The following is a 21,920-nucleotide window of genomic DNA, read 5'->3' on the forward strand; positions in this document are numbered from 1 at the left end:
GAGCTGCTTCGTAGGACGGTACAGGTTCTTCCAGCGAGAGCTGCTTCGTAGGACGGTACAGGTTCTTCCAGCGAGAGCTGCTTCGTAGGACGGTACAGGTTCTTCCAGCGAGAGCTGCTTCGTAGGACGGTACAGGTTCTTCCAGCGAGAGCTGCTTCGTAGGACGGTACAGGTTCTTCCAGCGAGAGCTGCTTCGTAGGACGGTACAGGTTCTTCCAGCGAGAGCTGCTTCGTAGGACGGTACAGGTTCTTCCAGCGAGAGCTGCTTCGTAGGACGGTACAGGTTCTTCCAGCGAGAGCTGCTTCGTAGGACGGTACAGGTTCTTCCAGCGAGAGCTGCTTCGTAGGACGGCACAGGTTCTTCCAGCGAGAGCTGCTTCGTAGGACGGTACAGGTTCTTCCAGCGAGAGCTGCTTCGTAGGACGGCACAGGTTCTTCGAGCGAGAGCTGCTTCGTAGGACGGCACAGGTTCTTCCAGCGAGAGCTGCTTCGTAGGACGGCACAGGTTCTTCCAGCGAGAGCTGCTTCGTAGGACGGCACAGGTTCTTCCAGCGAGAGCTGATTCGTAGGACGGCACAGGTTCTTCCAGCGAGAGCTGCTTCGTAGGACGGCACAGGTTCTTCCAGCGAGAGCTGCTTCGTAGGACGGCACAGGTTCTTCCAGCGAGAGCTGCTTCGTAGGACGGCACAGGTTCTTCCAGCGAGAGCTGCTTCGTAGGACGGTACAGGTTCTTCGAGCGAGAGCTGCTTCGTAGGACGGCACAGGTTCTTCCAGCGAGAGCTGCTTCGTAGGACGGCACAGGTTCTTCCAGCGAGAGCTGCTTCGTAGGACGGCACAGGTTCTTCCAGCGAGAGCTGCTTCGTAGGACGGCACAGGTTCTTCCAGCGAGAGCTGCTTCGTAGGACGGCACAGGTTCTTCCAGCGAGAGCTGCTTCGTAGGACGGCACAGGTTCTTCCAGCGAGAGCTGCTTCGTAGGACGGCACAGGTTCTTCCAGCGAGAGCTGCTTCGTAGGACGGTACAGGTTCTTCCAGCGAGAGCTGCTTCGTAGGACGGTACAGGTTCTTCCAGCGAGAGCTGCTTCGTAGGACGGCACAGGTCCTTCCAGCGGGAGCTGCTTCGTAGGACGGTACAGGTTCTTCCAGCGGGAGCTGCTTCGTAGGACGTTACAGGTTCTTCGAGTGAGAGCTACTTCGTAGGACGGCACAGGTTCTTCCAGCGAGAGCTGCTTCGTAGGACGGCACAGGTTCTTCCAGCGAGAGCTGCTTCGTAGGACGGCACAGGTTCTTCCAGCGAGAGCTGCTTCGTAGGACGGCACAGGTTCTTCCAGCGAGAGCTGCTTCGTAGGACGGCACAGGTTCTTCCAGCGAGAGCTGCTTCGTAGGACGGCACAGGTTCTTCCAGCGAGAGCTGCTTCGTAGGACGGCACAGGTTCTTCCAGCGAGAGCTGCTTCGTAGGACGGCACAGGTTCTTCCAGCGAGAGCTGCTTCGTAGGACGGGACAGGTTCTTCCAGCGAGAGCTGCTTCGTAGGACGGCACAGGTCCTTCCAGCGGGAGCTGCTTCGTAGGACGGTACAGGTTCTTCCAGCGGGAGCTGCTTCGTAGGACGTTACAGGTTCTTCCAGCGAGAGGGATTGGTGAACTCGCGGTCTGTGTTGCAGGTGGGCAAGGCGAAGGTGGTGAAGCACTCGGCGGACGACAAGGTGCTGATAGTTGGGGGCGGCGTGACGCTGCACGAGGCGGTGTCGGCCAGCAAGCTGCTGGCGGCCAAGGGCGTCCACGCTCGGGTGCTGGACCCCTTCACGATCAAGCCCCTGGACGCCGCGGGCATCATCAGGAACGCCAAGGAGGCTGGTCACAAGATAGTCACCGTTGAGGACCACTATCCTGAAGGTGACGATCATTTTGTGCATTGGCGGATAGTCATTAGATATTTATCAGTTGACCCAAATTGGATAGTTTACAAAGTAATATGTTGTGATTAACAGTATCAAATGCTTTTGGCCAGATCAAAATAACAATAATCCACCTGACCACGTGAAATAACTTTAGCATAGATAGGCTTTATAAAAGTTTACAAATCAGTAATCATAGTCTGGCCACTTCGAAAGCCATTTTGACCATTAGAAAGTTTGTTTTTGACATTGAATTCAAGATCTTTGTAAACAATTTTTCCAAAAAATTTAGCAAATGTTAAAATAGATTTAGCTCTATAATTACTAACATTCATTTTGCTAACTTTCTTGTGAATAGGAATTACTTTAGACTTTTGACTTTTCCAACTGTAAGTGTAGATACCACTGTTTATACTGTAATTAAAAATAAATGTAAGAAGAGGAAAAAGGTGTGAACAACCTTTGATAATGAAATTAAGACTGCCATCAGGACCAATCGATTAAGTGGGTTTCAATAATTTAATACTCTAAAGTACTAGACTCAGTAACATTATTAGTTAGAGGAATGGAGTAAATAGTTGAGACTAGGGATGGGGCGAATCCTGATTTCCTCGAATCCGAATCCTAACTCAAATCCTTGACTGGAATTGCCGAATCTCGAACCCAAACCCGAATCTTTTAATAGATGATGTCCACATATCTAATGTAAGTGAGATGTATTCTGCTTGCACAAAAAGTCCCTTGACTTTATCACATGTAGTTTGGTACATTTCTGGTGTATATAAAAACAAAAATTTTTTCTTGAGAAATTTCAGTTTTAGTACAGATTAGCGATTAGGATTTTTTCTATAAATAAGCTAGAGGTCTGCGAGCCTAAGAATTTTACTTCGAGCCTAGCTCGAGCTTTTGTGTACAGTTACACTTTTGGGAAATTATTTTTATCTTAAACTTAGTATAATGTTTGAATAAAGTATTAAAATGAAGTGGGCTTATTAATTTTGGGTAACTATTTACAGTGTGTGTTTACATTTTGCACTGCCATAAAAAAAATAACATTTTTTTCCATTGAATCTTACCTGTTTCCATTGGTTAATTAGTAACTGATATCATCCAACTAACATAACCAAGTATATGTTTGTGTAAATGTAACATATCTTTGGAAAAATTTCATCTTTGTCAATTTTTCTGGAGTCCTTACTGAGCTTCAACAAACTTAGCACCAAAAATCATGTTGTTTCAACATTTCCACTTTTCAGCACAATAATTCTGAGAGATTGTCACAGAGTATTAAATTCTGTTCTTTAATCTATCATGCAGAACAATAATTTGTTCTGCACGTTCAGGAGTTAAATTAGCTCTACGATTGGAGATAGTGTTTCCAGCAAAAGAGAAGCGTCTCTCGCTGGCAACCTGCTTGGCTGGAATGCTTTAGTAAAATTGCTTAACCTCAAAATTAGTGTCATAAATATCTGTAACTGGTCATTAAAGTTTAATCAATTGAAAGTAATTAAAAATACATTTTACTTCATTCAATTTACACTTGCAAAAAAACATACACACAATAAACCTACATGGAAATTAAAGTCTTTTTCAATATCCTGGTCTGAAATATGTTTACTCATGTCATTAAATGTAGAGCTGTATTGAAGAAGCCGATTTTGCCAATATTTAGTTGAATCGGCATTTCTGCCGACTTCCGATACAGTACGCTCGTTAATTTTCGGCCAATATTACTGAAAAACGAAATAGACTGCCATAACCTAAAAATCCACGAGTACCATTTTCACTTTTCGTAGTAGCACTGCATTCTTTTAGATCGCATTATTTCTTAGCAACATGTGCCAACCGTACATATCAAAGTATAACATCCTTTTTTTTCCAACAATGTTCTTTAATTTAATATGTCATAAATAAATAATACATTACTATCACTGTAAATATACATCTCAGTTGCTACGGTAACTATAGTGCAAATATGGTAGCTATCATGCTTCTGTAGTAATTATGGTATTCTACAAAGAATCTTTAGTTCTTTTTATGGTAATTATCTTAAAATAACTATTGGGTTTGTACTGTAGTTATGGTACATCATCCATATTTCTTCGTATGTTGTTAATTTGTCTTTTCTTCATATTTACGTGGGCCATTATTTGAGACAGGAAGTTTCAGAAAAAAATTTAACGGACGTTATATCACTCATTTAATGGCGTGAATGATGAGACCTCGGGCAATTTAAACGCTTTATACGGAAAAACCTACCATGCGGGACCTCGTAAGCGATTTTTACTGTATTTTTTTCCCGTAAATAGTAAAAAACCGAATCCTTTGACGAATCCTATATCAGACCCGCCGAACCTTCGAATCCCTAGGATTCGGCGGATATTGGATTCGGTCGCCCCATCCCTAGTTGAGACATAAAGGTAAAGAAATATGGTTATTTGATGGAGATACATAAACACTGGAGAATATTCAGCAAAATTATTAGCTATAATGAGAGGGTCATTCATTATCATTAGTGACTACATCATTTATCTTAAAGGAAATTGATCTTGATAACCTTCTCTTATAATTTTTACATATCGCCAAAAAATATTTAAGGTTATATTCTGCTTTTTTATTGTGTGCAATGAGAGAACATAGAATAATATGGGTTCCCGTTGCGTTTATATAATTTATGAAAATGTTTTTTTTTTTTATTATTATTTCATTGTTCTTATAAATAATTTGGAAAACCATTGTTAATAACATGATGTCTTCATCATAGTAATTGGTATGTAAGAATTAATATAGTCACTAATAGTTGGGGTAAGATAGTCCACCATGCTGTTTACATCACTAAAATTATAAATATCTGACCAATCATGCTCTTTAATAGCATTATATAAGCTAATTTCTGAAAGTAGATTAAATTTTTCTTTATTAAATATTAAATATAATTTAATTTTTCTGTTTAAAGAGGGATGAGGTTAGTCTTCTTTGACTAATGGGTCCAGAGCTTTAGTGACTGTACACTATTGGAAATTGGAAAAGCAAAGATCCATAAGGTGATTAGAATCCGAGTCATTAAATTGGGATAAGCCGAGACCACAGATGAAGTTAACCAATGCCTCAGCTTTTTGTCGAATGCCTGAATGAATATTATTAGAGGTATCTAAATTTTCCCAGTCCACATCAGGCACACTGAAGTCACCCATAATTAATATATTTTCATGACAGTTCCAAAAAATTATCTTAAAGATTTTGGAAGTATGCAAGATAGGTTGCAGATGTATTAGGGGGAATGTAAATATTTCCAAGCATTAGAGAATCCGTTGGAGATAATTTAATTTTAACCCAGAAAGCTTCTACTCCAGGTAAATCGTAAGCATTTTTGGTAAGACTGTTTATAATTTATGTTTATTAATAGCAATTAAAGCACCACTCCCCTCTTTCCTTCAGTGTTAGAACAGGATCTCTATCTGATCTAAAGATATAGTAATTGTCATTAAAGTTGTTTGAGTTAATACTATAGATATTAAACCATGTCTTAGTGAGACAAATTATGGTGTGATCAGGTAGTGATAAATTATTTAATTGTAACTATTGTTCTGAGTCCTCTGACATTATGATAAAGTATATCACTCTCACTGAACCCTGGCATGTCGGACCGAGGGCATTAAGGTGCTCCTCCAGGCACCAGAGTTGAAGATTGTTCTTTAGAGTCTTTAATATTGCAGCTGGAGTCTTCTGTTTCTGGCAGTTTGTTCAGGATGTAATTTTCCGTAAAAGCAACCACTAGGTCAGAATACAATATATTTTTAATTCTGTTGAAATCCTCTTGAACAGAAATGTGGAAAGAAGAGAAGTAGTGCTGGGTCGAACCCATTTTTATCTCTCGAACCGAACTCGAACATATTGAATAACAGTTTCTCCGAATCCGAATTTGAACCGAACCTTTAACATTTATCACGAACCGAATTCGAACCGAACACTAGTCCAATTATTCGAACTCAAACCGAACTCTGAAATACAGTAGTTGGACGTTTTAGAGAATAAAATGAAGTTATTTTCGGATTTTTTAGACTTTTCTTTCTGACCGGCCGCTCAAATACATACATATTTACCTTATGTTGAAATAATGCAAGTTTTGCACACATAATTGATGTACGAAAATGTTGCGCTCCCTTTCTTGTGCAGTTCTTTATTGCGCCCACTTTCCTAATAAATGAAATACACCCAACAATAATTGCCATGCAGCTAAGAAATATCAAGACTTTTCGTTTATCCATTCTATTTTCGTAGGGGAAGTATTTCCGAATGGAGCAGAATGACAAATCACCTGTTTGTGTTTATTTAATTACGTCTTTATTTATTTCACGTGAGCCAATGTCGCGACCCTCATAACATGCAAATATATCGAGCGAATCGAAGTCGTTTTCAATTGGATCAAAATAATGCATGGAAACGAGTATTGTACACAAACTAAATAAGATACCCGAAACGTTTTAAACCCAACATGGAAACGTGGTAAATACTAACTGGACAAAAAAAAAGTATCAGCAATTATTTTTCTCGTTTTGGTGGATCCTGAATACGATCCGATACACACAAATATCGGCAATATCGGTACCTGCCGATCCAGATCGGCACAGCTCTAGTTAATATAAAGAAACACAATTTTACTGTGGGAAGCTACTTAAAAATGCACTTACCTGTAGGTACACAATGAAAACGTAACAACACAATATTTTTGTAAGGAAATAAAAAATAACACAGTTTTCAATGTCGGACAGTTGAGAATAATAACTAAACTTAGTCCTTTTACAAAGCGATTTCTTAATTCCAGCATGCACCATGCACCAACCATGAGCAAAAAAAAAAAACAAACAACGAAGTTAAAGAAACTGATGAACGAAAGATAATGTACGTATGTTCCGACGATTACAACTAAATAACTACGCGTGCTGTGTTAAAGAACCTATGACATCCGCATGAAATCTTTACATGCAAAGATGACAGACGACGCCATTTTTTTTTCTGCTTACAACTATCGATAAATAATCAATTTTAACCGTAATCATTATGTGACCGATGTTGGCAACAGTAGTTCACCTTCTGTTTTACCAAACAAATACGAGTTGTGGATGTAAAATATTTTTTGTGTGGGTTCGCTTTAAAGTTCGTTAATTACGTTCAATTTCGAACCGAATACAAACTCTTTGTCAGTATTTCGAACTGAACTCGAACTGAACATTTGTTATGAAATTTTATCCGAACCGAACTTAACCTAACCCTAAAGTTCGGGTTCGGTTCGAAATTCGAACGTTCGACCCAGCACTAAAGAGAAGGAATTAAATTTTGATTGCATTTTGCAACTTTCTCATGGGAAAGATTAAGCTCTGTGTTGATATAATCGGCAGTCTCTTTTTCCTGGACTGACGGGTTGAAGCGTGTCGCAAACGGTGCTTTTGTTTTCTTGGGAGTAGGTTTGTTGACTTTTGAGTGAAGCTGTGTTCCTTATACCCACTTGCATGGGAGTTTTTTTAAGGTCGCATTATTCTTATGTTTACGTGAACGGTGCACAGTGAAACCATCTTAGTCAGCTTGTATTAAGGCCAGTTGTGACTTTGTGACTGCGCTTTCCCCGCTGTCTCTTAACGTAGGTCACGGGACAAACTGCCGTTACCCGAGACACCCGGAGTTGCAACACCTTCGGTCTTCTTGCCACTCGATGCAGTGCTGAGAGCTTCACTATGATTGAACATTCAATGTTTTACTTAACATGAATAATACTTAATATGAATAAGTTCCTGTTTAGTTTCAGCAGTTTCAGATTGCAAATCTAAAAGCAGTGTCTTCAAAACCTCATTCTCATTTTTTAATTCATTGACTTCATAACACAGAGACTAAACAATTTTGATTAATTCATCCATTTTGTTTGGTTTAAGTATTAATGTATCGCTTTCCAGAAGATATTGATTCTAGTTTATTTTGTTGGAGATCTAAACATGTTTCTATGAGATGATATGAAAGGTGAAAACTCCAGGAAATGATGTTGTTCACTAACTGATAAATTAATAATGATTAATCACAAAACACAAGATGTAACATAATACTAGCGATAGATCAACGCACGCACCCGTAAGAACACGAGGAGCGCCCACGCGAACACGTCTGTTTGGTTCGAATGCACAGCCGCGACTCAGTTCATTGTATATTATAAATTATTATTTTACAACATATTGGAAAAGCCACGTGGCAATGCGCCCCGCTGTTCAGAACTAATGGTAGCAGAACGAATAGTAAGCGGATGTCTTCTTTCTCTTTCCAAATGCTGTGGAGATGTTTGCACCCGCTGACATGCTGCATAAGCACCAGCTCCCCCAGTCCTGTCACACATTTCCTTCACATTCACGAAATTACTCCTACATAATGCTGTATGCAGAGAGCTAAGATTTACACACAAAAAAAATATATTGATACAAAATAACTCATTAGCTATCTTTGTCTAAAAAAAAACTTACCTGAATTTCTTACAGTTCAATAGTTTGGTATAGTGCTTTTTTTTTGTTTTGTTTTATCTGTGTGGTCTATATTATGCCTACCACGTGTAGGTATATAACGGTTGATAGGGGTGTAAATAAAGGCTGTGTGGATGCTAGGTGGCCTGGGCGAAGCGGTGCTGTCTGCCGTGGCCTCGGAGAAGAACATCGTCGTGAAGAAGCTGGCGGTGAAGGAGATAGCCCGCTCAGGGCCGCCCGCTGCGCTGCTCGACATGTTTGGCATCAGTGCCTCGGCCATCGTGAAGGCAGTGGAAGAACTGCTGCGTTGACGCTCCCATTCCGTGTACCTAGTTGTTTTGTTGTGTTTGTTTCAAATATTTTAAACTTTGGTAGTTTCTAAAATGTTTAAATTAAGAAAAGAACATGGGATGGTTAAAGAGTAAATTTTTTTTTTCCTAAGGGTGTTGGGGGTAGAGTTTTACATTGTGAATTACGTTGTGCAGAAAATGTGGTACTTGTAGTGCAGTGGAATTTCCAGTTTTAGCATCTTCCAGTTAAGCCAGCTGGTAATTTTTAAGAGGAAGGTGTGATGAAAAAATGGTGTTAAATATTTTAAGCACAATTTTCTTTTTTTGTTTTCAATTGCTTTCTGGGTGGAATCAACAGTGCCAAAAATTTATATTTTTGGGCAATTGATAGTTACACGTTTGGGTTTGTGATCTATGCCTTGTTGCTATCTTATGCATACTTGAAAATGTATGAGAAATCCAGCAGCAGTGTGTTTTTAGATTGTCAAATACAGTACACTAAATTCCTGATAAAAAATGTCTCTAGGTACAGTAGTGTCTCGCTTTATCTGTCATAAATGGGCCGCAAGACATTTTATGAGCGGAAATGTTGGGGTAACGAGGTCTTAAGAAAAATATATCATGGGTTAAACTATGTGCTAATTTTATGTATTACCAATATAATTACCATTTTTTTTGCAACATGGTACAGAAAATTAACTATAAAAAGGACCTTACAGTTACAGAATTGTCGGAAGTCAAATCGCATCCTTACAAATTTCAATCCTGTGATAATTTAGAGAAATTTTTGATCGTAGTTCCATTCCTGGGATGTCAGATAAATGAGACTCTACTGTACCTAGAAATGTAGACTTACTGATAAGGAAAACTTAATTAAAAAAATTAAATGTAATGTGTTAATAGGTCAGTTTTTTTTTTACGTTATTGTGCAGGGAATTTTCTTACAAGAGATTTACTGTACAAACGCACAGCCATGTACCTATATGTGCTGGAACAAATTTTTTAAATTGTGGGGGGGAGGAAATTGACTTCCTCAATTTTGTGTGTGGAAAAGGGGGAGGAATTGCTGTCTAAACTATTCAGGGGAGTAGACTAGGTAGCTTGGGTTACAATAGTGGTATCTTGACATGTACTGTACTAAGACAAGTTAACATTTTTCTTTACATGTAAAATGTATTGTTTATTCTGTTATGTATCATCACATTTTGGTCAAGATTTTTTTTAAGTGTATGTTGATTCAGGATTTGTTTTAATTTATACAATCGACTTTACATTGCCATATTTGATAGAATTTTTATATTAAAGTGTGGAGGTCAGTTTTATTATTCCGAGGAATAATTCTGTGGTAAGTGTGAGACATTTTTTCACTGCTGTACACACAAATGTAGCGCACAGCAATTTTTTGCTCAAATATACTTTGACTGAAAAGATCTTGCATTTTTAAATCTGTGTATGCCATTAAATGGGAAATAAAATTATTTTTGCAATACCTTAAAAGGTTGATTATTTTATAACATTTATTTTTCTTTGGAATGCAAGAAAAATATTATCCTTAAATAGTATTCATACTAAATTAATCTAAAACAAATCTAGATTTCCAACTTGTTTAGAAGAAAAGTATGTAACTGTGCAACCTATTTGAAAAATGTGTCTTTAGTGAAATCAAGGACTGTTGATAAAAAACAGCAGACTGTAATATAAGCATATTTAGAGTTTATTTGAGTGTTTATCGAGCTGAGTCTCAGTTTGGAGTAACCAAGCAGAACTGAGAAATAGTAATTTTTTACAAGTCTTCATTGCAGGTGGAAGTGGAAGGTGTTGGCACAAAAAGTACATCATTTACAAGGACTTAAGGCATTCTGTGTGCTTATCTGTTAATTTGCATTTTTTTAAATTATTATTAATAATGAATAGAGCCACCAGATTTTCGCGGTGCGCGAAATCGCAAAATTTACGCCATAATCTAGGAATTTGCGTGAAATTTACCACTATGGCGATAAATTAAATGCACGAAATGAACGTATTCCTCTCGCTGTTGTGTTTACTTTTATTCGATTGAGCGCTATAAGTCTATCAGACCGTGTTAACGTGAGATATATAGATTATATTGATATTTCGTCGACTATCTCGTTGCTGTCCACAAAAAACTACCATTTCCAAACAACAGAATAACGAAAACTGCTTACGCTTGATAAATTCCGATGTCATGTTCGCGCTAAAGAATCGACGGGTTTTTGTTTACGTGACAATTACGAGACCTCTGTCTGACTGGATTAGGTTCAGGTTCATGTTAGGTAAGGTAAGGAGCAAAGAGAAAGTTCAAAGTTGTGAGAACTTAAATGCGAGCAATGTGAAGTTGAAACACGTTCTCCAACTCCAACAGTTGCCTACTGGACGTGCGAGAACGATTCGTCGATTTAATGTATTTATTCGGTTAGTAGTGTTTAGTCGAATGTCTGGAGTCTTGCGGTGTTGTTATTCTGTGATTACATATTTAGTCTCGTCGTAGATCTGCTTGTTTACTGTTTGCTTCGTCAACTGCGTGTAGCCTACGAAGGTTTAATGTAACGTTACAAAATAAAACTTTTAGAATGGTGGTTACAATTTACGACCGCGAGAAAGAATTCTCGCACGAAGGATTTTATATCTTTGACAAAACCAACAAGATTTTGATGTGCAAGTATTGTAACATGCGCATCGAGTGAGCCAGGAAGGATACGTGTTTGAAACACATTAATGGCAGCGCTTCCCACAAAAAGAATAAAGCGTTTGCACAAGCTGCAAAACAATCTGAAGCAGCAAATACGTCAGGTGTCAAAACGTCAGATTTCACTCACCGACGTAATTTCCCGCATGAAAAAGGTAAAGAAGACAAACAAGAATTTGTTATGTCAACAGTTCGTGCTTTCATGGAAGCCAATATTCCTTTAGAAAAACTTGATCATCCTAAATTAAGGGATTGGATGAACAAGTACATTAAAGGTAGGCCTACTTTTAAAAACATCCTTTGGTTTACAAACTTTATGATTTTTTATTATTGTTTTCACAGAAACTTGAAACTACACTGAAATTTTAAAAAAAATTAAATTTCCAGTCAATGAGCATAACATTTCAATACACAAGAACTGTAGTGCTTTCTGTACCTAAGTAAAACTGAATAAAACCTGAATTTTATTCTCATAATATTTTTAACATTTCTGGTTTTAAATTTCTGAAATTCTCTCCAAATGTAGGAAATGCCCTAGGCCTAATTACATGGGCGCAAATCTGTAGGATTTCCAGGGGGGCCCGTGAATTCTGTGGTTTAAGAATTTTGCGCTAGAGGTCAACCGAAACAAGTCTTCTCTGGATGATAAGCTCGTATGTTATACACTTTATTTTTACGTATGTGATATTAACAATAAAGCAGAGCAACATATGTTTTAGTAATTATTAATTAATGACTATAAGAAATGATCTCAAACATGTTTGAATAATTTGCTAACCTAAATACATAAAATATCCATGAAAAAATCTATTAAAATAATATACGTGAATATAACGCTGTCCGTCCGTCTGTCTGTCCGTCTGCCACCAGGCTGTATCTCATGAACCGTGATAGACACAAATACTAAAAACATAGTAAAATAAATATTTAAGGAGGCTCCCATGCAACCAACGTGATTTTTTTGTTCGTTTTTGCTTGATATTGAAAACGGCAACAGGTAGACGCTTGAAATATTCACAGAATATTTAGTTATATATTCACTTTAAAATAAATGATTAAATTAAAATAAAACAAATTTTTAAGGAGGCTCCCATACAACAAACGTGAAAACAATAAAATTTCACAAATGATGTATATTTCTGTTGCCGCTATAACAAGAAATTCTAAAACAGAATAAAATAAATATTTAAGTGGGGCTCCCAATCCCATACAACAGACATGATTTTTTTTGCCGTTTTTATAGATAATGGTACGGAACCCTTCGTGCGCGAGTTCGACTCGCACTTTGTCTGGGTTTTTATGCCACATCACATAATTACTGCGATTCAAATGCTGTTCGTGAAATTCTTTGTTCACAGTTTTTGATGCGCCCTAAAAACCCAAAGCTCCAAAGCTAATAAACGGATCAACATCAAATGAACGATTGAATCATATTAAAACCCTTAAAGACTATTTTATTTAGTAAAGGCATCAACCAGGTAAAAAAGAAAAAAAACTTAATGACACAAATGAAAAATCTCGTAGATAGAACTATGAAATTTATCCTACAGCTAATTGAACCACATACATTTCTCGGCTTATTTTTAGTATAATCAGTATTTTGGCAGTGAATATTATTTAGTTAAAATATACCGCTTGATTAGTTATTAAAGAGACGCGTTTGCTTCCTTATTAACTTAAATACGGATGTGTAATGTTTAAATACTTCTTTCTCAATCTTACTTTTGTTTACTCGTGCAGTGTTGCAGTTATCAAATAACAAATGTTATAAAGTGATTATCGGCCATGAATTGTGAAAATTATGGTTTGATAATAAAAGGGGAGTGATTTTAAATTCCATATTGACGAGGAAAAAAAATTTTCCCTGTATATTCACATGTAACGTACAGAGCAGCTAGCCTTACAGAATGGAGATGAGCTAAAAAAAATTCCAGTAATGGTATATAAGTTTCAGTTCGTAAATAAACTAAATTCTGCTATAATTACTGAAAAAGTATTAAGTTGTTTATTTGCTGGGAAAAATAATGTTACATAATCACTTAAATAAAATATATTACCTAAATAATAGTCACTACTTATAAAACAATCAAGCTTACCAGGTGAGAATCAGATTCTGTTTTCCGTTTCTTCCGCGTCACGAAATTATCCATGCTGATGTTTGCCAAGAAAGCAGAAGACTGGCGCACACGAGAGCAAAACCACTTTAAAAACAGACTACCTGAAACCTATAATACTGTCGTTTCAGAGGACAAGGTAGTGTGGGTATCAATGGGGAGGAAATGCTAACGGAACCCTACCCTAGCTTCGTCCTTTGGAATGAACGGTTTCTAGGAATTAAGAGTTTCAAAGTTCTCACTGGAAAACTCCATACCATGGCTTTCGCAGAAGGGGTAGGGGAAAATAACTACGGAACTCCAAGGTAGGAATATAAAGCATGTCAAAGTGTCTGTCGTCGTTGTAAATAATAATCTGATATATATGCTGTGTACACCATTAACTTTAAAATCACGAAGTGGGCCCCCCCAAGGAGGGGCCCAATAATTCCAGGGGGGGCCCGGGCCCCCCTGGCCCCCCCGGGATCTACGCCCATGCCTAATTATATAAAGTGTTATGTTAATTGTAACTATTTTTGTACACTTTAACTAATTGTTACATTCTTGTTTTTTCTGCATGACTTCAATAAAACTAAAAATTTTAAAGATCTACAATTACCTCAGTTTTTAAAAAGAAGTAAAAAAGCAATAAAAAGAAAAAATTTCTAAAAACGACGAAAATTTTACTTAATCGGTTTTAAAAATGACGAAAAATACACCGAAATCAACAAAAAAATTGACGAAATCGGCCATTTCACCGCAAACAGGTGGCTCTAATAATGAATACATATATTGCACACACAGTATTGTTCAAATATTAACTCAAGGCTTTAAATATTGACGCCGTCCCCGTTGCCTAATCTGAATTTACGTAAATTTAAGCTGGTAAGTTAATTTTGAATCTCAAGGGGGGGGGTTCCTGGCCTCGTGGCGGTAGGCAGGGATGCGGCGACAAAGGACTCCCCGGGCTGTTATGGCCTCCCAGGACGCCTTATTAATGAAACACACGAGTTCCTTTGGTGATTTATTGCGGAGTACACTCTACAGGTCACACGTTCACGTGACTGGCCGCTTCACCGTCGACCTAAGCTCCGCGCACCTGGACCTGCTAGGGTCACTGCGAGAGTATACGGACGTGGCGTGGCGAGAGAGGACGAACGGTCCCACGACTTAATTAAGGGAACACATGACACTAAATTACTGTGGTTAGTCCGCACAAGAGAATGATTGGCTTATTAAAACACGTTACTCTAGTTTCTGCGATTAGTCCCGCACAGGAGAATAAGCCACTTATTAAAACACGTTACACTGAATTACTGCGATTGGTCCGCACAGGAGAATAAGTTACTTACTAAAACACGTTACACTGAATTACTGCGATTAGTCCCGCACAGGAGAATATGCATGAGCGGATAGTCCGCGGGGTGGCGATGGCCACGTTAAGCTGGGTACGGACACGGTGGAATCTGGAGCGACATCACACACGTGGCCGTGGCACGTCCCAGGTGAATACTCGTCCGAAAGTTTTGGTCGCGTTCGGCGCAGTGCCGCCCTGCGTGGGCAAAGAACTATGTCCCGTGGTGGGACGTGAAAGCGTGAGGCGCAGGTGCCACGACGGGTCACCTAATTGCATACGCAAAATATAAAAATCCCTGATGGGATACACATGTTATTAAAAGACCGCGCGTGACTGCTAACGGCCGATTTGGGCCGACCGGGGAGCTGATATAAAACGTTTGGACTATATTTACCTATTGCAGTTATATGGCGTTGGTGCAAAAATTGAAGGCTCCCCGTGCGTGGGCTGCCGGCCCGGGCGAGTGCTGGATGGCGACTGACTAACCTCCCTGGCCGCCGGGGCCAGGGAGGGGGGAAATTCCGCGGGAAAACTGCGGAGCGCGGGAAGATGACTTCGGCCAGTTTTGTGAATTATACCCTTGTAACATATGATCATTTAATTAACATTAATTATTGAATGGTTTAGATTTCTTAGTTTTTGTTTATATTATAAAATTCCTGAGAAACAATACCCTTGCGCAGTGCCACACCCGGCCGGGCGCTTTGCACACGTAGGGGGCCGTGACTGACGTCACGCCGTTCGGGGCACTGCACTACGTTGCGCGCGCGGGCGCGTTCGGGGCGCGGCACTTATCAGGTGTTGAGGACACATAACGGCCTGTGCTCTCAGAGGGAGCACTGACGGCGGCGTCAAATGCCCCCCCCTCGACGAGGCCGCTATGTGCCTCAACACCTTACACACACACTTAAAGGTACGCCGGCACACTGACCTGGTAGACCCGGGGCGGCTGTCCATGGGGCGGCGTCAGGTACCTGTGCATCAGCGTCGGCGGCGGTCGAGGTGGGCAGCGGCGGCGTGGCGGCGCCCTCAGCGTCAGGCGGCGGTGCGCCCAAGGTGGCGCGCGTGGTGGCGCCCTCAGCGGCGGGCGGCGGCGCGCCCAAGGTGGCGCGCGTGGTGGCGCCCTCAGCGTCAGGCGGCGGCGCGCCCAAGGTGGCGCGCGTGGTGGCGCCCTCAGCGTCAGGCGGCGGCGCGCCCAAGGTGGCGCGCGTGGTGGCGCCCTCAGCGGCGGGCGGCGGCGCGCCCAAGGTGGCGCGCGTGGTGGCGCCCTCAGCGTCAGGCGGCGGCGCGCCCAAGGTGGCGCGCGTGGTGGCGCCCTCAGCGGCGGGCGGCGGCGCGCCCAAGGTGGCGCGCGTGGTGGCGCCCTCAGCGTCAGGCGGCGGCGCGCCCAAGGTGGCGCGCGTGGTGGCGCCCTCAGCGGCGGGCGGCGGCGCGCCCAAGGTGGCGCGCGTGGTGGCGCCCTCAGTGGCAGGCGGCGGCGCGCCCCAGGTGGCGCCCTCAGTGGCAGGCGGCGGCGCGACCAAGGTGGCGCGTGTGGTGGCGCCCTCAGCGGCGGGCGGCGGCGCGCCCAAGGTGGCGCGCGTGGTGGCGCCCTCAGTGGCAGGCGGCGGCGCGCCCCAGGTGGCGCCCTCAGTGGCAGGCGGCGGCGCGACCAAGGTGGCGCGTGTGGTGGCGCCCTCAGCGGCAGGCGGCGGCGCGACCAAGGTGGCGCGCGTGGTGGCGCCCTCAGTGGCAGGCTGCGACGCGCCCAAGGTGGCGCCCTCAGCGGCAGACGGCGGCGCGCCCAAGGTGGTGCGCGTGGTGGCGCCCTCAGTGGCAGGCGGCGGCGCGCCCAAGGTGGCGCGTGTGGTGGCGCCCTCAGCGGAAGGCGGCGGCGCGACCAAGGTGGCGCCCTCAGCGTCAGGCGGCGGCGCGCCCAAGGTGGCGCGTGTGGTGGCGCCCTCAGTGGCAGGCGGCGGCGCGCCCAAGGTGGCGCGTGTGGTGGCGCCCTCAGCGGCAGGCGGCGGCGCGACCAAGGTGGCGCGTGTGGTGGCGCCCTCAGTGGCAGGCGGCGGCGCGACCAAGGTGGCGCGTGTGGTGGCGCCCTCAGCGGCGGGCGGCGGCGCGCCCAAGGTGGCGCGCGTGGTGGCGCCCTCAGTGGCAGGCGGCGGCGCGCCCCAGGTGGCGCCCTCAGTGGCAGGCGGCGGCGCGACCAAGGTGGCGCGTGTGGTGGCGCCCTCAGCGGCGGGCGGCGGCGCGCCCAAGGTGGCGCGCGTGGTGGCGCCCTCAGTGGCAGGCGGCGGCGCGCCCCAGGTGGCGCCCTCAGTGGCAGGCGGCGGCGCGCCCAAGGTGGCGCCCTCAGCGGCAGGCGGCGGCGCGCCCAAGGTGGTGCCCGTGGTGGCGCCCTCAGTGGCAGGCGGCGGCGCGCCCAAGGTGGCGCGTGTGGTGGCGCCCTCAGCGGCAGGCGGCGGCGCGCCCAAGGTGGTGCGCGTGGTGGCGCGCGTGGTGGCGCCCTCAGCGGCGGGCGGCGGCGCGCCCTAGGTGGCGCGCGTGGTGGCGCCCTCAGTGGCAGGTGGCGGCGCGCCCAAGGTGGCGCGTGTGGTGGCGCCCTCAGTGGCAGGCGGTGGCGCGCCCAAGGCGGCGCGTGTGGTGGCGTGCGTGGTGGCGCCCTCAGCGGCAGGCGGCGGCGCGCCCAAGGTGGCGCGCGTGGTGGCGCCCTCAGCGGCAGGCGGCGGCGCGCCCCAGGTGGCGCTCTCAGTGGCAGGCGGCGGCGCGCCCCAGGTGGCGCGAGTGGTGGCGCCCTCAGCGGCAGGCGGTTGTATGGCGCCTTCTGCGGCGCGAGTGGGAGCACGGCCGGTTTGCATCGCGCCCACCCCCCGTGAGCCTTCACGGCAGTTGGGGGCGGCGGCGGAGGCGGTGGCGGCGGCGGCGGCGGTGTCGTGGCTGACAAGTCCGCCTCGGTGCCTTGTGGCACGGCGTCGACAACCCGGGGTTCTGCCAGACTAGGTCGAAATGTGGCGCTTTTGAGACTAGCGGCCGCGCCACGTGCTTTCTCGGTGGCTGGGGGCGGCGTCGTCGGTGGTGCCGGAGGTGGTGTTCGGGATCCGCAGTGGCGCTGCGTGTGATCCGCCACCTGGTGATCTGGACTAGGTCGCGATGTGGTGGATTCGCGACGCGCGGCCGCGCCAGCTGCGCTCTCGGTGGCTGGGGGCGGCGTCGTCGGTGGTGCCGGAGGTGGTGTTCGGGATCCGCAGTGGCGCTGCGTGTGATCCGCCACCTGGTGATCCGGCCGACGGTGTCGCGAAGTGGCCGTTTATAGGCTTGCGGCCGCGCCAGTTGCTGCTTCAGTGGCTGGGGGCGGCGTCGTCGGTGGCGCCGGAGGTGGTGTTCGGGATCCGCAGTGGTGCTGCGTGTGATCCGCCACCTGGTGATTCGGCCGACGGTGTCGCGAAGTGGCCGTTTTGAGGCTTGCGGCCACGCCAGTTGCTGCTTCAGTGGCTGGGGGCGGCGTCGTCGGTGGTGCCGGAGATGGTGTTCGGGATCCGCAGTGGTGCTGCGTGTGATCCGCCACCTGGTGATCCGGCCGACGGTGTCGCGAAGTGGCCGTTTTGAGGCTTGCGGCCGCGTCAGTTGCTCCTTCGGCGGCTGGGGGCGGCGTCGTCGGTGGTGTTCAGGATCCGCAGTGGTGCTTGCGTGTGATCCGCCACCTGGTGATCCGGCCGACGGTGTCGCGAAGTGGCCGTTTTGAGGCTTGCGGCCGCGCCAGTTGCTGCTTCAGTGGCTGGGGGCGGCGTCGTCGGTGGTGCCGGAGGTGGTGTTCGGGATCCGCAGTGGTGCTGCGTGTGATCCGCCACCTGGTGATCCGGCCGACGGTGTCGCGAAGTGGCCGTTTTGAGGCTTGCGGCCGCGCCAGTTGCTGCTTCAGTGGCTGGGGGCGGTGTCGTCGGTGGTGTTCGGGATCCGCAGTGGTGCTGCGTGTGATCCGCCACCTGGTGATCCGGCCGACGGTGTCGCGAAGTGGCCGTTTTGAGGCTTGCGGCCGCGCCAGTTGCTGCTTCAGTGGCTGGGGGCGGCGTCGTCGGTGGTGCCGGAGGTGGTGTTCGGGATCCGCAGTGGTGCTGCGTGTGATCCGCCACCTGGTGATCCGGCCGACGGTGTCGCGAAGTGGCCGTTTTGAGGCTTGCGGCCGCGTCAGTTGCTCCTTCGGCGGCTGGGGGCGGCGTCGTCGGTGGTGCCGGAGGTGGTGTTCGGGATCCGCAGTGGTGCTGCGTGTGATCCGCCACCTGGTGATCCGGCCGACGGCGTCGTAAAGTGGCCGTTTTGGTTGGCCCAATTGCCACCTGGGCGGCAACAGGGGGCGGCGTCGGAGGCGGCGCGTCCGCGTCGTCCTGACGTGTCCACCCGATCCCCGCGTGCCAATTGTACCACAGGGGCTGGATGGGCGTGCCTTCCTCTACCTGTGGTGATGTCTCCGCCCCATATGGCGACGGCGGCGTCGGCGTCGGGGGCGGCGACGAGGTGCGGACGGGTGTTTCGGTTGTTCTTAAAGTGGGCGACATCTTGGCCGCGACAGCGGCGTGGTGGCTGGCCGTGTGTGGAAGCGGCGATGCGTGCTGTGTCATGTGGTACAATCGTGGCGGCATCCAGTCTACTTCCGGCCCCTCAGAGTACTCTGCGGTGACGTCATCCCCCCACTCGTCCTGTTCCTCGTACTCCCAGTTGTACCCTGGGCATGGGTAGCCCTCGCTTGCCCATGCCTCGTAGGCCTCCTGGAAGTCGTTCATCTTCAGAGACTCGTGGTGACTTATGACCTTGTTGCTCCACTGTGCTTGGCTCGCGGCTGTCCTACGTCACCCCTCACAGCTGACCTAGGGGTGGAGCGTGGTGAGGAGGGGTGGTGAGCGGAGCGACGTGCGGGCTGAGGGGTGGTATCGGGTGGAGGAGGGAAGGGGGGGTGAGTGGAGTGGCGTGCGGGCTGAGGGGTGGTCTCGGGCGGAGGACGGGAGGGGTACTGCGCGACAGGAATGCGGGGTGGGGGTTGTCCGGCTGGCGCGGCGCCGCTCCGTCGCGCGGTGTTGCCACGCTGCGCGCTGTTGCACTGTCCCTACTCGAGCCCTTTGTCTGCTAATTTTTCCGTTTCGTTTTCTTGGCCTGTTCGTCGAAAGAGTTTGGTGATGTTCTAGCCACACTAGTTGGGCGCCATTTTGACGCCGTCCCCGTTGCCTAATCTGAATTTACGTAAATTTAAGCTGGTAAGTTAATTTTGAATCTCAAGGGGGGGTTCCTGGCCTCGTGGCGGTAGGCAGGGATGCGGCGACAAAGGACTCCCCGAGCTGTTATGGCCTCCCAGGACGCCTTATTAATGAAACACACGAGTTCCTTTGGTGATTTATTGCGGAGTACACTCTACAGGTCACACGTTCACGTGACTGGCCGCTTCACCGTCGACCTAAGCTCCGCGCACCTGGACCTGCTAGGGTCACTGCGAGAGTATACGGACGTGGCGTGGCGAGAGAGGACGAACGGTCCCACGACTTAATTAAGGGAACACATGACACTAAATTACTGTGGTTAGTCCGCACAAGAGAATGATTGGCTTATTAAAACACGTTACTCTAAGTTTCTGCGATTAGTCCCGCACAGGAGAATAAGCCACTTATTAAAACACGTTACACTGAATTACTGCGATTGGTCCGCACAGGAGAATAAGTTACTTACTAAAACACGTTACACTGAATTACTGCGATTAGTCCCGCACAGGAGAATATGCACGAGCGGATAGTCCGCGGGGTGGCGATGGCCACGTTAAGCTGGGTACGGACACGGTGGAATCTGGAGCGACATCACACACGTGGCCGTGGCACGTCCCAGGTGAATACTCGTCCGAAAGTTTTGGTCGCGGCTTGAGGAGTCCTGCTACGCTTGGTGGGACGTTTTCGCGGGAAGCGGGCTCCAGGTGACACGCAGCGATGCGGAGCGCAGCGGTCGAGCTTCAGACCTGGACCAGGCAAGTTGTGTGTCCAGCTCCCTGCCAGCCACGTGGCGACGTCACGACGTCACGACCCCGAGGATCTCCGCTCTACCTGTGAACTGGCCCACAGGGTCTAAACTTAGGCTAGTTGGCGCCCTCAGCGACGGCAACATCGTAGCAGGGACCGGTAGGGCGACAAATGGCGCCCAGCTAGTGTGGCTACCAAATTTTAGGCAAATCAGAAAAAAAATTCAGCTTGCTAGAGACGTACAGCGCAAACCAGTGAAAAACTCGGGCGAAAACAGCGTAACTCGCAGGGTAGGGACAAAGGACTTCAGGCACGCAGTACTAGACAGACAGGCGCCGGGTAACGGGACCGGCCGGAGAAATAAGGTCACAGCACCCCCCACCCCAGCAGCGCGCAGGCTCCAGGACATCAACCCTTCACCCGCACGCCGAGCGCGCGCGAGAACGCCCGAGGATCACCGAGGTAACACATTTCACCATTGACCGCGACCGCGCAAGCATCCGCGGGGCGAGGACGTGCGGGCAAGACCTCTCGGACGATAGCGAAGGGAGCGTCCTCCCGGATCTGTCCGCGCCCGCCACCGACGCCGAGATCTGTCGTCCGGGTCTGACAGCCGCGAACCACGCCATGTACGCGGGAGCTGATGTAACCATAGCCATGGAGGAGTCCTGCGACCGCTGCAGAAAACCATACACCAACAACAGCTGCGCTGGTGAGCACCCTCATATGTGCTGCACATGTCAGTTTCCGCACTTAAAGACAGAGAGCAATCTCCGAGCCCCGACAGGCCCTCTGTGCGCCGCGAACAGGTGTACGGGCCGCCATGACGAAGTAGCACATTGTCAACAGTGTGGAACTATCAGGCACCGTGCATGCGCTGACGCACTCGAGTTTGTAAACTTCCGCGACGGACTTTACCTATGTGTCGAGTACGAAGGACGCGCACGTAGGCGACAGAGTGGCTCCCTGGTCTTCGTGCACCGCCCCCCTAGCGAACCTGTCACTCTCCCAGAATTTACGGGCCACGCCCACGACGACCCGTGTTTATTCCTAAGTGCCTGTGAAGAGAAACTAACCCGGCACAACACAGCGCCCGAAGA

General features: G+C 47.2%; 1 protein-coding gene across 3 annotated transcripts in view; it reads left to right on the top strand.

The window, feature by feature from the left end:
- LOC134528529 (transketolase-like protein 2) overlaps positions 1 to 10,182 on the top strand; it is a 45,595-nt gene extending 35,413 nt beyond the window's left edge. For all 3 annotated transcript variants that reach the window (XM_063362231.1, XM_063362233.1, XM_063362232.1), the window contains 2 exons: positions 1,662 to 1,893; positions 8,537 to 10,182. In XM_063362231.1, the coding sequence (XP_063218301.1) occupies positions 1,662 to 1,893; positions 8,537 to 8,706 (402 nt within the window). In that variant the 3' untranslated portion in view covers positions 8,707 to 10,182. The remainder of the gene's footprint in view (positions 1 to 1,661; positions 1,894 to 8,536) is intronic.
- The last annotated feature ends 11,738 nt before the right edge of the window (positions 10,183 to 21,920 follow it).

Source organism: Bacillus rossius, chromosome 1 (assembly GCF_032445375.1).
Source record: "Bacillus rossius redtenbacheri isolate Brsri chromosome 1, Brsri_v3, whole genome shotgun sequence".
Lineage (NCBI taxonomy): Eukaryota > Metazoa > Arthropoda > Insecta > Phasmatodea > Bacillidae > Bacillus > Bacillus rossius.